This window comes from Nelumbo lutea, chromosome 6, assembly GCF_056320005.1.
Source record: "Nelumbo lutea isolate HS-2025 chromosome 6, American lotus-T2T, whole genome shotgun sequence".
Taxonomy (NCBI): domain Eukaryota; kingdom Viridiplantae; phylum Streptophyta; class Magnoliopsida; order Proteales; family Nelumbonaceae; genus Nelumbo; species Nelumbo lutea.
In genome coordinates, this window is record NC_142689.1 from 17,018,906 (window position 1) to 17,036,260 (window position 17,355).

Here is a 17,355-nt window from a genome sequence, read left to right on the forward strand (position 1 = left end):
ATCATTTCTTGGGTGTTGAGTCTCAACGTACTGATGATAACTTGATTGTTTCTCAAAGAGAGTATATTATGGATTTTCTTATTAGTTTCAATTTGGATGCTTTAAAGCCAATGTTCATACACATATTCCTACTAGTTATGTTATCTTCAAGTATGATGCCACCCTTCTTCTTGACCCATTTGATGTGCATGCTGCTCTTCAATATGCCATTCTTATAAGGCCCAATATTGCTTTTACTTAAAATAAAGCATGTTAATTTGTTCAATCTCCCACTGAAGTTCATTAGATAGTCTTAAATGGTTTTTTTTTTTTTTTTTTACGGGACTAGATAGTGATTTTTTTCATGGAATTTTTCCGTGGGACTAGCTAATGAAAATCACTTCTTTTGGTTCAAGCATTAATTTTAGCCCATTATTTAATCAGTAGTGAGTTAGTGAGTTTAGGATTTCAAAAGGTCTAGAACTTGGGTAAGAGTGGATTTGGTTTGTTTAGGTTTTAATAGGATTAAAACTTAGATAAGAGCTGACATGGTTTCTTTAGGTTTAAAGAGGTATAGGACTTAGGTGAGTGGACTGGTTGGTTTAAGGCCCCGTTTGTTTACTAGTAAATAAGCTTGGGAAAGTTGGTTAATAGGTATCTTTTTTTTCATTGACCAATTTTGCGTTCTTTTTGCAGTTACTAATGGGCCTCACGGTAAAATAAGCTCTACTTTCCCATGTAAAGTATACCCATTTTCCAAGTGGGTAAGTAACATTCCCACCCAAGAGAAAATTTTATAAAGCACAATGGGACAACTTTACCCATTTTATATTAGTTTTTTAAGGGTAAAAATGATGTTTTGTTATTTACTTGGGAATCCTAGAAATCAAAAGAACATGAGTAAGTGCACTTTCCCAAGTAAATGTTACCCAGAAAACATTTACCTGGGTAAGTGCACTTACTCGGGTAAATTATAGAGATGAAAATGAACGAAACCTGACTGTGTTTGGAAACGATGCAAATAAGTGTGAATGCAAATATGTATTGTAAAATGGTTCATATAAATTGCAAATTTGAGTTAGTTTTGCATTGACAATTTTACCTTCTTACCAAATAGACTTTTAGATGTAATTGATGCAAACACGAATTCCAATCAAGAATATCTTTTTTTTATCAAAAGCCCACTTGAGTGCAATTTTACTTATCTTTTATTGATGTACTTTTACATCTTATTATCAATGTAAATATGTATTAAAAATGTGTTTTCTATCATTTGTCAATGCATAAATATAATGTTGCAAAACACAAGCAAAAATGAAACAAAGTACAAATTTACCCTGAACCGGGAGTTACACTCCATTTGCATCATTTTCAAATACAGCCTAAATTTCAAGACATTTAGGACTTGGGTGAGAGTAGACTGGTTGGTTTAGGTTTTAAGAAGCTTAGGACTTAGCTAAAAGTGAGCTGGTTTGGGGAGGTTCTAGGTTACAAGATGCATGTGTGAAATGAATTTGGGTTTAGGTGGGTTCTTGGCTTCCATGGGCTAATGATAATTTAGTAATGGTGGCAACATGGTGGGTTTTGACATGACTTGAACAATAGCCTTCGTACATAACATGACACGTCGTACAAATGCAAATATATAGAGTGCAAAATATTGTATTTTGTATTATTTTATATATATTTATATTTGTGTTTTTTTTCTAAATTGAGCTTAAGGCTGTGTTTGGTTGCAATGCAAATACTTTTGCACTGATGCAAAACTATGGCAATGCAAAAGATTTTGAGTGTCAATTCTGACCTATTTTTGTTTCAAATTTTAGCTTATTTTGTTTGATTGTAATACAAATGAATTAAATTAAGACATGAAGGAAAATAAAGTAAAACCCAAAACAAAATTAAACGAGAATTTGCATTTTTTTTCATTTGCACTCACATGCATTTGCACTAGTGCCAATAAAATTGCACTGCAATCAAACACAGCCTAATGATCAGTTTGGAAGGAGTATAAATGCAAGTATGTAGAGTGCAAAATCTTTGAGCCTAAGGTTACATTTTAAAACAATGCAAAATCTTTGAGTTAGTTTTGCACTAACAAATTTACCTTCTTACCAAACAGAATTTTAACTGTAATGGATGCAAACATGAATTCCAATAAAGCATATGCTTTTTTTTTTTTTTTATCAAAAGCCCACTTGAGTGCAAATTTACTTCTTTTTTATTGCTGTACTTTTACATCTTATTATCAACGTAAATATGCATTGGTCTGTCATTTGCCAATGCATAAATGTAGTGTTGCCAAATACAAGCAAAAATGAATCAGAGTGCAAATTTACCTTGAGCCGGGATTTACACTCCATTTGCATTGTTTCCAAATGCAGCATAAGTGATCAAACATTGCAGTTTAATTAAACACAATAAAATCACATGTAAACATTTTATAACTCAAGATTTTCTAATAGGGTGTTTTTCACTAAATTTCACCTCATTAAGGCAAAATATTTCATATCTGCATAAAATGTAGAGGCCAAACATTAATAGCCTTTGTCATGCAGCAAAACCAGCAATCAATCTATCAAAATGCCTTAAGATGCTGCAATCGGAGGTGAAAACTTATTTGCCTTTTTTTTTGTCTTAGCTATGCCTTCCCTCTTTTATGAGAAATATACAGTCAAGCTCAAAGCACCTAATTAAAAGCATACTTATTTGCATTTGATACCTAACTTTTTCAAAAAATAAGCACTTATTCTATATTTGGCATTTGGTAGTCTTTTTCTCCAATAAGCATTTAAATAAGCATTTTTTATTATTTTATCCTTTATTTTCTTTCAAATTTTATAAAAGTATTTTTATAAAAAGTCTTTTACAAAAGCATTTTTATAAAAATACTTTTATGAAATCACTTTTATAAAATCATTTTTATGAAAGTACTTTTAAAAAACGTTTTTATAAAAATGCTTTAATAGAAGTACTTTTATGAAAACACTTTTACAAAATTAACACTTGTCCTAAAAGTGCTGAAAAAAATTTTCAACAAATCCCAACATATACCTAAAACTAGTACAAGTACGTGGATGGAGTTGCTTGGTTTCAATTATCATAGCTTGAAATAGGATAGAAATTTGAAGTAGAAAATGACACTTTCTATTTTCTATTTTCAAATTATTCCCCTTGTTTTAGAAATTTAATGATTTAATAAGGACAAAAGAGACATTTTAATGATTTGGTTGGATATAACTAAGACAGAGAGTTATTAGTCCATTTTAAAAAGCAGGGGATGTTTCAATATTTAAGAGAAATTTGAAGGGAGGTTTAAGTATTTTACCCAATTAGATATATGCCTTGAAGTTTTACTAAGGTGGCGTTTGATAATACTTTTCATACCTTGAAGTTTGAAAATGTTGCTTTTCTTATGCCAGAGGTGTTTGAAAGTGTATTTAAATTTGGGTATAAAAATTATTTTCAGACTTGAAATAATAAGACCCTGGCCAGGCAATGAATGCATTAAAATGCATTTCAGACATGGTGAAAAGTCCAAAATATCCTTTAATTAAAGAAATGCTTGTGTTTCTCCCTCCCCCAATCATCTTCTCCACTTGATGCAGCAGCGAGTGATTCCTCTCTCTCTCTCTCTCTCTCTCTCTCTCTCTCTCTCTGTATGGAGGCATTACAACTATAAATAATAAAGACCGCCAACCATACAGGATTTTAGCCAACCATGGCACCCAACAACCCCTTTAATTATTGACCATCGATCTCTCATTATTTTGCCAACTCCATAAGATATTCTGTGTATTGGGATCTTTATCCAAGTGGATGCATTTGCTTACGTGGGATTATTTTATTGGACAAAAAGAGTTCCTATAACTACTTGGAACTTTTACCCATCGTAGAGGGCTTTGTTTGAGTTTTTTTTTTTTTTTTTTTTTTTTTAAGGAAACCATTTTCCCTTGAACATGAATTGTAAATGTAATTCTTGAAATTTACTCTAAAGATGTTAGGGGGGTGGGTCTAATTCTTGGCCCACCCTTGGGTCGAGGATTTGCTAAAATCTGAAGCAACCTGACTTGAAGGCTAGGTGGGTCTAAGGCGGTATAAGTTCTTCTCTTCAAATTGGGTATTCAACTCTCACCCTTATCCACCGTTTAAGGCTACAAATTAGGAAGCCTCAAGCTTTTTCAGGGATTGGGCTTGAATTCTCAGGCTTTGGGCTGGGCCCAAGCTTTATAACTTGGGTTAAACTTAGGTTGAAGCATTATGCATCCTAAGCCTAGCCAACTCAACTTTGCACAAAACATATACATATAAAATCAGGGGTGTTAATAGGTCGGGTTTGGCCTGTACTTTTTTTTGTTCAATCCAAATCCAATCCAAAGCATCATCAACCTGACCCAATCCAACTTGTCCCATATATACTACACCTATACTGAACCAAGCCTATATATACATATATTTCAATGCTGCAATGTGAATGGGCCTCAGCATGGATTCATCTAAATCTAAACCCAACCCAAAACCTAATGACCCTATCAGGTTAGGATCAGTCTGGATCGGTAAGGATTTACCACATAACCTAATTCATTGTATGTATGTATGTATGTATGTATTAGGTAATGGCATTTATACATCTTTCATTTCTAAATTGAATTATGTAACCCAAATGAAAGGTAAATGTACTAAGGCCCTGTTTTGTTTTTAGGAATAGGGGTCTGGAATTGGCATCCGAATGGCTATTCTCATCCCAACTGTTTGGTTGGACGGAATCGGAATCCCATTCCCATTTCTTTTGGAATAGCATTTCCCCTTTTTTCCCCATTTCTGCTTTGCGAATGAAATCTCATTCCTGCTGATTCCAATTCCCACTTTCATTCCTCTCTAAATCAAACAGACTATGGGATAGGTCATTCTGATTCTACCCCTCAAAGATTTCGATTCTGATTCCAACCCTAAACCAAACGGACCCTAAATATGCATAAAAAACCTTTTTTATCATGCATTAAAAGCACTATTGTAGATTGTAGTAGCATGTTATCTCGCCTCACGTCCTTGTGGATAATTCAATATTGCTAGAACAGCTAATTAGCTGCTCATACAACTTGGGTGGGCTCAAACGTGAGCCCATGTATAGAACTTTGGGTTGGACTGGGCTGGGTTGGGCTTGGCCCTAAACATAAAAGTCTTCACTAACGTAGGACAACCGTTGATGTGGACTAATGTAATCGGTAGTTACAAGGAAATCTTCATACGGCGTGGGAGCCAAAGAAAACTGAAGTAATCAAAATCCTGAAGCAGCCCAATTGTCTTGAGTCTTGAAAGTAATCGTGCCGTCTTTTTCAAATCCCTTCATTTGCGTATACCACAAATCTCGAATATTTTGTAAGAAAAAACGTGCGGGACCCACTCCAACCGAGACAGTATTTCAGATACGTGGTTTACGATGCATTTCTAAAGTCCAAAGAAAAAAAAAATGTCGTACCCTTGGCATTGCTCTTCCCGGAAAATTTATGTAACAAAATGACGTTACGCGATGTTGACTAGCCCGAGATACGAAACGATACGGCGCAAGTGACAAATCACACACTATTGAGCATTTGGGCTCTCGGTCAGATAAGGGAAACGAGAGAGAGAGAGAAAAAAAAAACGATAAATCAAGAAACGGTACATCACGACTTTTAGGGTTTCTATCGTTTCCTCTTTTTTCCGATACTCCACCCCGTTCTTCACAAACAACGGCCGAGACGATAAACGACGGCTTCTGTCGCCGATTACTCCGATACCTACATTTCGATCGAAAGGTACTGTTTTAAGTTCAAACCGTGAAACCGGATGAATCTGAGCGAGGCTTTGCCGTTTATCTCATCTTGATTTTGTGTTCTGTGTTGATACCGTGTTTGATGGATCTCAGGTTCAGTGTTGCGGTCTGTCTTTCGGCTTGTCCGTCATTGTGTGTCGGAGGCAGCTTATACGAGTAACTACGAGTTCTTTTTTTTCTCCCTTTTTCAACGTTTTGTATTTGTTGTTTTTATGGAGAATTTCTGAGACTCTGCTTTTCCCTTTTCTTGGATGGGTAGCAAGTTCTGTTTTTTCTCCCTTTTAAGCATCGTTCTCATCATTCTTTTAGATGGGTAATTAAGTGTAAATGAGGTTCGCCACTTCACAGGACTGCTGAAAAATGTTCTTCTCTTCCCCGTTTTGTCAGTAAGCTGATTGTTGGTATACTAGGCATTGAGTGACAGAGAAGCTCCAAGCTTGAGAAATTGAGAAAATGTTTCTGATGAAGTCAAAAAATGATAATTCAATTATTGAGTTTTGTTGCCGTTGTGAAAATGCTTGTTGAGGTTTGATTTAGGTCTGTTAGAAAGGATTGCAACAAGAGCGCTCTGGCTTTGTTTTACATAGGGAGCTTAGGGCCTGATTGAAGTGCCCAAATGTGGGGACTGCAAAGAGGGCATTTAACAAGCCCAACTAGAAAAATGGGATGTTTGTGTAAGAACCTATGTGGTTAACAAGCTTCTGGGAATCATGGCTAGGACAATGGAGAGAATACTTCAGTAAGCATATTCCGAAATGTTAATGCAAGGAAGATATGGAAAATAAAGTAATAAAAAGGACAATTTGTTTTTAGGTCATTGAATCATCACCTCAGGGAGGAGCTCATAATTTAAAGTTGGGGATTTGGGATTCTGGTAACGTTAAATTTCTCTGGCTTTATGTCTGACCCACCCTAAACATCAGCTCATTTCTCTGGCTTAATCAAGATAGAATTATGCCACAAAGCCCTCATCTTGGTAGTTCTATACTTAACCTAAATTTAACAATCAATAGTGCACAGATAAAATATGGGGCAGTTTGTAAAATTGATAAATACGAGGGAAGTAAGGAAACAGGTCTAATAGCCTAATAGAGGTGTAAAGAGGATAGGAAATGTATCCTACAAGTTAGGCCATGGATGAACAATTTGGAAGGGCCGGTTAAGAGACAAGGTCATAGGATTTGAAACAATGAGGAAGTCTCTAGACTCTCTGCTAGTCTGAGCTGAGAGCTATATAAGCTTAGGGCAGAAGCAATGAAGACAAGAAAGAACAATATATTAAGAGAATAAAGGGGAGCTAAAGAGAACTAGGGGGATTAGTTTGTAATGGAGAAAAGGATAAGACTAAAATGATATTAGAAGACTTAATTTGATATTAAAAACAAAGATATGCAAGTAGGGTGCAGTGAATAGACAGAGTACCTGTTATTATCATAAAGATAGAGCCCAAAGGAATCAGCACTATTAGGTTTCTTTAGGAGTAAGCACCTAGAGATGAAGAAATCACCACCTTCATAAGTTGGGAATCAACACCAAACATTTCAATAGGGAAAACTCGTCATTTATTCATTCAATCAATGCTTAAGAGAGTGTTTACATGGGTTTATATAGAGATCTATGTATATATTTATTTTCTTAAACAATGAAACTAAAGAAGAAATACTTGCTAGAAAATGAATCTTCTAAATCCCCCCAAATATTTATCAAATCTTGAGTATCTAATCAAATCATGAAAAGATTTGACTATGAGAATCTTGAGAAGATTGTTTACCGATCAAAAAAAAATCTTGAGAGGATCGGTTATGATTTAATCCTTTGCAAATTGTGTTGGTCCACTTGAGTTTTGTTCTTGATCAGTGGGGTCCATCTGAGTTGGCAAGCTCTTTAGGCTTGCTGGAGTAGACTCATATTGCAGGCCTTTGGATCAACTCAGCAATTTATTGGGCCTGGGCTTACTAGGGAATACTTTTAGGCCCATGGAATTGAATCAGGCTCACTTGAATTTTTAGGCTCATCATGAGAGCCATTGGAAGGTCCATACAGATCTAGAGGAAGTAATTGCATTTTTTAATAACAAGAGAGAAATTTTATTGAAAAGGAAAAGGTTGCATCCAGATAGATGAAGAGTTTTACCAAGAAGCAGAAAACAAACAAAAGAAAACAATAAGTGCCAAAGGTATTACACTACAAATAATTTTTGATTTCTTGTTACCTGTTATCCTCAGCCAAGATGGGAAGATTTCTTCTGGCTACCTGGAATAAAATATTTGCACGTTGAAGATGTCAAAGAAGAAAACCCCAAATTATTTCTATCCATTGATGAAGAAGTACTTGGCATCCTCCTCCTTAACTATATACATCACAATGGCAACTGAAAATCTCTAGCCTTCAAATAATCATAAGTTAAAATGCTGTCAAGTGTGACAAGCCATGCAAATGCCTCAACTCTAGGTGGGATGAGGTTACCCCAAATTGCCATCTGATCTGATTTCACTTCTTGGTTCCTCACAATGGCTTCTTAATAGGACTTCACTGTAAACTTTCCTTTCCACCATCCAATATCAACCTCATCAGATCAATGTTCGAAGCTTCCAACCTAGAGACCATCATAATAAATTCTTCCCATTTCTGTCCAGTATTGCCTCCTGAAAATCAGACACACAAACCACCTGATCCCATTGCTTTACAAAACATTAACTATGATGTCTTTAGTGTTTAGCCTGTAAAGTCTAGGACATAAGTTTTCATCTCCCCAAAATTGTGCCCTACTTACTTTCCTAAGTAAAAGTTGTGTCTATCTTGCATATGCTGCCTAGAATATCCCTTTCCAAACACTAACCCCATATGAGGCTGAAACCTCATTAGAATCCCACTCAAATCTAGCCACCCTGTACTTGCACACCACCACCCTCCACAACACATTTATCTTAATCCCAAACCTCCAAAGTCATTTTCCTAACAAGGCTTTATTCATTTCCTTAATCCTTCTTATTGCCAACCCGTCCCACTTCAACCTACGTACTTTGTCCCATTTTACCAAATTAAATTTCTTCCTAGAGGAAGGAATTAATTTCATTTGCCTCTTATCAACCTTTGGTAATATGGAACCTACAAAAAAGGACTTCATATTTGGTAATACACATCAACAGGAAAAATAGTTCATATTTTTTTAATTTCTAACATTATAAATCTACAAAAGAAGAGTTTAGAATGTTGTCTTTGTTCCTAATTAATCTTTTTTAGCAAATATGACACTCATATTGTACACTAGCTGTTCATTTATGTCAACTATACTAGGAGAAGAAAGGAAAATGTTTCTAAGAAGTGTCCCTCAAAAATCCCTCAAGAATCCTGCACAGATGCATCATCCATATGGGAAAGCCCAAACAACACTGGCAGCATCCCATCTTCTCTTACACTTACTTTGACGTTGAAACTTTAATTACCTCTCTGCCATTTTTGAACTAAAGGCAGAAAATGGTAATTGGAAAAAGGCCAATTAAAGACAACAGTAGAAATCCATTCTTCTATTGATCCATTTCATAAATACAACACCTTGCCACTCTGCCTTTTCTCTCAAATAAGTATGGCATCATGCTTGTCTGTATGGTGCATGTATCTAATTGGATTTCTGTTTAATTCTTTTCTATATGTATTTTTCTTCTCTTACCTTAGTTATTTTTCTCTAGATTTCATGTATTTTTCATATCCTTGCGTTGTGAATGTTTTATCATCTAGTAATGTGTTTTTCTTTTCTTATGCTCTTTTGCTTTGGTTTTCTTTTTTATTTTGATAATTTTTCTTTGGTAATTTATGTATGCTTATTCTTGTTACTGCACATGTTTTTTGGGTTTATTTTGATATATGCAATGCAATGTCTATGCTTTGTATATATATTATTTGTTACCCACTCTTTCTATTACCACACAAGGTAATGAAAGTGCCCTGATTTAACCATTTGTACTTACAGATGTTTTAACTATATTATGTGAAAAATTAAGAGGAGAAGAATTATTTCTTCGTCTACTTCTTGAAATAATATGCAATTTATGCCTTAAAATAATGTTGCATTTTATATGCATTTAAGTGTTATTCTTTGCACACTTTATGTTTTGCTTTTTATTGTATGCAGTATTGTGGATTTCAGCTTGCATAAATTGGGATTACAATTGCATATTGGGGGTTCTGGAATTTGCTTAATAAAATGCCACGCCCCAGAGACATAGGATGGCAACATGGAAAAATGGTTGGAGGACATAGGCACCATGTACAATGTAACTATTGCCATAGGACCATGATTGGAGGTGTTACTCGCTTCAAAAAACATTTAGCAAGTAAAAAGGGGGAAATTAGGGGGTGTGAGGCAGTGCCAAAAGAAGTAAGAGATCTAATTAGAAAGCACCTAGCTGCAGTAAAATTGAGAAAAACAACAGAAAAGAAACAAAAGAAAGTAGATGGAGAAGATTTGGATGAGCCGTCATCTGAGGATAAGGACACAGAGTCAGATGATTCAGATCGAGAGATGGCAGCTGCTAGACTGGAGAGTCTGCGTACCCTGCATGAAGCAGAAGAATCCCACCAACAGATGACTAATGGTTAATCACCTTCTTCTATTCTTATAATTATTTTATATATTTCTGTACAAAGCTCTTATTACATCTGCAACATTTATTACTAAATTTTTAGCTATTAGCTTCATAAAGAGGACAATTTATAACACAAGTTACAAGATCACTTGACATGTTGAGCAGAAATGAAGTTATGCTTAGATTGTAATCAAAATGAAAAATAAAATAGATGTATTTATGTTGTAAATATAATATTGGTTCTTTTTTATCAAAAGGTCTTTCATTTAAATGCCTATACCATTTTTTTCAGCTATATAATATCAAATAACCTCAAGTGCACTGCACTTGGTGTACTGTGTCAACTTATTTTAGATGATCTAGGCACTTTCTGATATTCTCACCATCCCTTTTTAATATACTTGAGGGGAGAAACACTAATGCCCTAAATGCCTGCTAGATTAGCATATTCTTTCTTGCTAATGAGAATTATTATGAACTACAAATCATAGATGATCATACAAAAAATAGCTTATGTATTATGTTTTTTGTAGGAATGCTAACAGTCGGGTTCTTTTCTCTTTTGTACCAGTTACAAGTGCATCTTAGACCACACCTGAAACATTGGGCAAGATCAAGCGGGTCCCCCGTATGTCAAACCAGGTAGGCCCTCAACAATGTTTCAGATGTGTGGTATAAGAATCTCTTGTACACAATGCTCAACTCAATAAAGCCTTATCCCAACCATATGGTGCTACCCATTTCCATGCTCTGCAAGAAAAGAGAAAATATCACTAGTTTGTGCATTCTTTAACATGTCAAAAGAAACTGTATATGGTTGAGGTATTAAACAAGCAGACTCCCTTGACAGGGCTGAATTATTTATCTGAACTTCTGAAGGCATCCACTTGTAGATTTAGGGAAAGCCATTTTGTTGTTTTTGTGACAATCCAGAAACTGCTTAAAAGGTAAATTGGATTTGATATGAACTAATGACTCTATCAATCCAAAGGACTAATCATTGTCAACATCTATCACATTAGAAATAATTTTTTTACCACCAGATTGGCTAATGCCTTATCAGATTCTCTGGCTAGGGAAGGAGTAGACAGACAGGAGATTTTAAGGGGGATACAAGCCCCAGAGGTTCAGGAAGGATAATTCCTGACACTTTGTATTCCTGTTTGTTAGACTATCAAACAGCTGGGCTCTCTTTCCTTTCTATCACCATTAGTAGAATTTTCATTTGGTTATATACACACAACATTTAAGTTTTGTTAATTAGTATTAGTATTAGTCTGTTGAAATTTTCAGTAGTTATCCCCTCTCCGACTTTGTTCAGCTTGTAGAGTCAAACTGAAGAATGACTTTTGTTTAACGTCAAGCAAACACCTAAAGGTTCTTGATCATTCAATGGTGAAACTGAATTAAATCCCATTAAACTTGAGACTATCTTTTTATATGTCTTCCTGTTAGAGTTTCAAGGAATTCTAGAAACTCTAGAGAGTTATTTTTAGAATTTTCATGCGCCAAGGCTACTGGAATACCCATCTACATCTCAAAAGAGCCAGATACATGTGCAGGTATATGTGTTGCATGTGTTTCTTTAAAGTTGTGGAGGTTATCCTTCATAATCTTATATTGATGAGAAGAGAAAGTTTATATTGCATCCTCTAGACATCTTTAGTTTTAGCCCCACTTTCAAATGCGAATAGAGGCAGAACCTTTTTGGTGTTTTGCATCGGATTTATTTTTTTGATCAGTATGTTTTGCATCTGATTACTGCACATTTGTTAAATGAAGTTTAATGGAAAATATTAGAAGCAACAAAAGTAATACTTTTTTCATTCACATCAATTAGGCATATCCTCCTGTATCACAACTGGAGATTTTATTTACTAGGCTAAAACCCATTTGTTTTTTCAATTAGTTGGCAAGTTGTTGGTTGCAGCACCTCAGTAAGTTGCTTTTGGTTTGAATGCCAACTTTTGGATGGAAAGCGTTGTATGTTGTAATTATGGTGACCTAAATGACTTATCACTTACTTTTTCTTGATCAGGAAAGGGAATTTTATTGTATTAAATTTGATCATGAACAGTACAAACAAATGTTGAAAGAACTTACACAAGCCCTTGTTTTATACAGAGTAGGTCAATTACAACTTCGCCCAAAACAATTGTTGCCTATAAACCCCCCTGCTTTGCTAATGAATCTGCCATCTTATCTGCAATCCTCCTAACCCATTTTAAGGTAGTGCCTATCTCCTTAGCTAAGCAGCCTATTTCCTTTAGGGTATGCCTGTACACCCAAGCACTTGGAGTATTAGATCTTGTCCATCATATAACTAACTTGGAGTCCCCTTCCACCTCCACCTGTTGAAGCCCAAGTTGCTTCTTTATCATACAGAAAAAAGTTACTCCATTATCCATAGTCCTTGCAGCAGTGCAAATAATTCAGCTCTCAAAGAATCCCCAAAATCCATCAGTCCTGAGTACATGGCTACAACCTTACCTAAAGAATCTCTAAATCAATGTTTAAAATGCGGAGGCGTGACATGAGGCATTCCACTACCTAAAGGCGTGAGGCGTAATTCAGAACGCAAGAGGTGTAAGCCTCCCGAACAGGCGAACACAAGGAGGCTTATGCCTCCTTTAGGAGGAGGATGAAGAGGAAGGGGGGATCTCATTTTTCCTTTATTTTTAATAAATATTTTATATTAAGAAGAAGAAAGATGCATAACATTAGTTGAAAGGGGGGGGGGTCTTGCGAGCTCCCAGCCGAAGGGGAATGGGGCAAACCACTTTCTTTCCCCTTGTCTTTTCTTCCCTTTTATTTTCTTTCCTTTTCTCTTTTTTTCTTCTCTTTCTTTTTCTTTCCCTTCCCTTTCTTTTCCTTTTTTTTTTCTTTTTTTCTGTCTTTTTATATAAGATGTGCATGAAGAGCATAAGGCGTACACCTCTAGCATGCCTCATGAAAAAAGCGCAAGAGGCGTACGCCTCAGAGGTGTCAGCGCCTCTAGCATACGCCTCAGGGCGTTTTGGGAGCACCTCCAGGCGTACACCTCCCACACCTTTTAAAACATTGCTCTAAATACATTCACAATTCCTGCCGGGCCCAGATTGCCCAAAGAGCTTTCATCAACATCATCCACCAAAAATATTTGAATGGCCTCCAATGTTTTTATCCAATGTACCACTTTGACTTCTATGTTGTCCATGAGTTCTTCTTTGGATTTTCTTTTCTTGCTGAAGATCCTCCGGTTCCTTTCATCCCAAACAGTCCATACCACTGCTGCCCTAACTGCCTTCCACATGATTTTTCACTTTCCTTTTACGCCATGAAGAAGTATCTTCTTCCATTAAAATAGTATATTTGAGAAAGAGGAATTTTAAATCATTAATGAAATTTGTTCTTCAACTAATTGCAAAAACAGGAAATTTTTGCGAAGTTTGTTTTTCATCTGATTTTCTGTTATTTGTTTGTTGGTCCTTGATCAGAACATCAACAAATGGTGGGGACACGGGAGTTCTTTGATGCGTTTTCTACAGTAAAGGAAGACCAAGTGCGTAAATATCATAAGTGCATTTATTATTATCATCCGGTGTTTACTTCATTCAATTGTTTCTCTTATATAGTTATCCTTCTAATATGCATAATTTCTATTATTTCTCACATATGTACTTTGTACTTTCTCTTTCAATTTTCAATTCATTTAAGGGATTGGCACCTCCCAGAGCTACTGATCTTGGCTGGGCCCATGGAATGATGGTAAATGGGGATCGACAAAAGATTAAATGCAGATATTGCCATAAGGTTATCCTTGGGGGTGGAATTTCTAGACTGAAGCAACATTTAGCCGGGGAAAGGGGAAATATAGCTCCCTGTGAGAAAGTTCCCGATGACGTTAAAGCTCAAATGCAGCAGCATTTAGGTTTTAAGGTCTTGGAAAAGCTAAAGAGGCAAAAAGAATCACAAACTATCAAGACACCCTTGATCTCCTATATTCATGATAGGGAGGAAGGAAATTATGATGAAGGCCAGAGGAGCCCTAAGGGAACTTCTGCACGAGGAAGTATTGGCAGGAAAAGGGGAAAAGAGGGTGAGGAGGGGACTTCTGGTAGAAGAAAAAGGCACAAGAAGCAATTAACTCCTACTACTGCACCTGCTCAACCTCTTATGCACCTGAATTTTGCTTCACAGGAAAGCATGGACCAAGCAGACATGGCCGTTGCAAAATTCATGTATGATGCTGGGATACCATTCAGCGCAGCAAATTCATTCTACTTCCAATTGATGGCAGATGCAATTGCTGCAGTAGGCCCTGGATATAAAATGCCATCTTATCATTCTTTGAGAGGTAAGCTGCTGAACAAAACTGTCCAAGAGACAGGAGAACTATGCCAAGAACTAAAAAGGTCATGGGAAGTGACTGGGTGCTCTGTGTTGGTTGACAGATGGACAGATAGAACTGATCGTACGGTTCTAAATTTTTTTGCTTATTGTCCCAAGGGTACCATGTTCCTAAGATCTGTTGATGCAACAGAAACTACAAAATCTTCAGAGGCACTTCTGGATCTATTTGACAGCATTGTTCAAGACGTGGGACCCAAGAATATTGTACATTTTGTTACGGATACTACACCAAATTATAAAGCTGCAGGAAAAGCATTGATGAACAAATACAAGACATTTTTCTGGAGTGCCTGTGCAGCACACTGTATTGATCTAATGCTTGAGGAATTTGGAAAAATGGACCAGGTAAAAGAAGTTTTGGCAAGGGCAAAAAGAATAAGTCAGTTCATATATAACCATGCATGGGTCCTCAATTTAATGAGGAAAAAGACTGGTGGAAGAGATATTGTTAGGCCTGCCATTACAAGATTTGCAACTAACTTCTTAGCACTGCAAAGCATTGTGTCTTTGAAAGACCCTCTCCATGAAATGTTTACCAGTACCAGTTGGATGCAATCGGCTTTCTCTAAGCAAAGGGCAGGGATTGAAGTGGCGGAAACTGTTGTGGATCCTTCATTCTGGTCCATCTGTGCTGAAATTTTGAAGGTTACTAAACCCCTACTTACTGTCTTGCACCTCATTGATACTGAAGAAAGGCCTTCCATGGGTTACATATACGATGCAATGGAAAAGGCAAGGAAAGGCATTATTGTGGCATTCAACAACAAAGAATCTGAATACTATCCATACCTGAAAATAATTGATCAAATCTGGGAAGAGGAACTCCATAGTCCTCTTCATGCAGCTGCATACTATCTTAATCCATCTATATTTTATAACCCTAGCTTCTCCACCAATAAAGTGATCCAAAAGGGCCTACTTGATTGCATCGAGACTTTAGAACCTAACCTAACTGCACAAGAAATGATTACGAGACACATTACTTTCTATGAGGATGCTGTTGGGGATTTCAGTCGACCTGTGGCAGTAAGGGGTCGTGAATCCTTGGCCCCAGGTCAGCACCATTTTATCTAGTATCTTCCAAATTGTTCACTCTTATTGCATGTTTGTATGATAATTAATGCTTATTGTCTTACTCTACAGCTACATGGTGGTCCCTATATGCAGCAGACTATCCAGATCTGCAACGCTTTGCTATTAGAATTTCAAGTCAAACATGCAGTGGGACTCAATGTGAGCGGAATTGGAGCATGTTTGAGCGTATCCATTCAAAGAAGAGAAACCGGTTGGAGCATGAGAGGTTGAATGACCTTATATTTGTTCACTATAACCTGCGCCTTCAGGAGAGGTAACATTTTCTCTCCCCCTCCCTTTTTCCTACAGTAAATCCATCAGGTTAATCGTATGCAAAGAAGCTGCCCTCTCTGCATCTTCCTTGTATATACCTGTGGACCAGTCATTCAACAGAACTGCAAAGTAAATATCCTAGTCCACAATAAGGCTTTTGGTGATCCCAACCATCTATCTTCCATATTCTTTTGGACTGGAGAAACAAGAAGCAAAAAAGGGGGCCAGAACTGTTTATAGATCATATTTTTCTTTTTCTAAAATTTTGCATATGAATCATTTTCTTTTCTTTTTCATTAGAGCGAGATTGAACCAACACCCCTGCATGGCTGCATATGCTAACATGCAGTTGATAGAGAGAGGCAGGGAGGATGATTTTCCATCCTACCCTTGAAACAGTGGCAAGAGACGGTCTATTTCCTTGAAAGTAATACCTTGTGGATTAACAGCTTATGAACTTACGATCTGTTTCTGAATTTGACCAGGCAATCAAAACTAAATAAACCAATGGCAAGAGGAGCTTATGATCCCATATGCTTGGAGGGGATGGGTATTGATGCAGGAGATTGGGTTGACAATCCTGGAGTCCTCGAGGGGGAGGATCTTGGTTGGATGGATGTGGCAGTACCCAGTGATTCACTTAATGCAAGTGCAAAGTTAAGGAATGTTAATGATTATGATGATAGTTTAGATGACAGAGGCAGTGATGATACCAAAGGCAATGATGGAAGTCTTGATGTGTAAATTCTTGGTTATCTGGTTCATTGTACCAAATCTATGTAGTTGTAAAATTAGCAGCATTTATATGTTCACAAAATCTGTTGTTATAGTGTTTGTAAGCATAATTTTGTTTTGCTTTTTTGTGTAAATATCATAGGATTTTATGTGATTTTGCAGTCGAAGGCATAGGTGATATGGTGAATAACTTTTGAGAAAGACTGAAACATGATAGAGATGTATAAGATAATAGGAACTTGTAACTTCTTAATGAAGAGTGTCTCCTTCCCCCTTGTTAGCATAAATGAGAAATGATGTAAAAAATTCAAAATTGAAGTTATGAAATTTCTCTCCAAAATGCATCGAGAGCATTAAGGCAGCCGGATGTATCGGCTGATATGTATCATGTCGGTGGCTTCCCGATATGCCCCTACAGGGTTGTATCGGGTCAGCCACTGGTTCAGAGGGCAGCTGGAGCCTTAAATCGGCTCCTCTGAACTGATTTCGAAAAAAATAAGT

The 17,355-nt window shown here is 36.5% G+C and overlaps 1 protein-coding gene across 6 annotated transcripts; it reads left to right on the top strand.

The window, feature by feature from the left end:
• Positions 1-5,523: 5,523 nt before the first annotated feature.
• On the top strand, positions 5,524-17,141 carry LOC148847630 (uncharacterized). 6 transcript variants are annotated; one of them, XM_088948075.1, is made up of 7 exons: positions 5,524-5,777; positions 5,888-5,950; positions 9,927-10,389; positions 13,857-13,921; positions 14,077-15,826; positions 15,916-16,120; positions 16,605-17,141. In XM_088948075.1, the coding sequence occupies exons 3-7, from the start codon at positions 9,999-10,001 to the stop codon at positions 16,861-16,863; spliced, it is 2,670 nt and encodes an 889-aa protein (XP_088804201.1). In that variant the 5' UTR covers positions 5,524-5,777; positions 5,888-5,950; positions 9,927-9,998; the 3' UTR covers positions 16,864-17,141. The 6 variants fall into 6 exon arrangements, with proteins under 6 accessions (XP_088804201.1, XP_088804206.1, XP_088804203.1 ...); XM_088948080.1 differs by having other exon boundaries at positions 14,560-15,826; XM_088948076.1 differs by having other exon boundaries at positions 5,640-5,777; positions 9,942-10,389.
• The last annotated feature ends 214 nt before the right edge of the window (positions 17,142-17,355 follow it).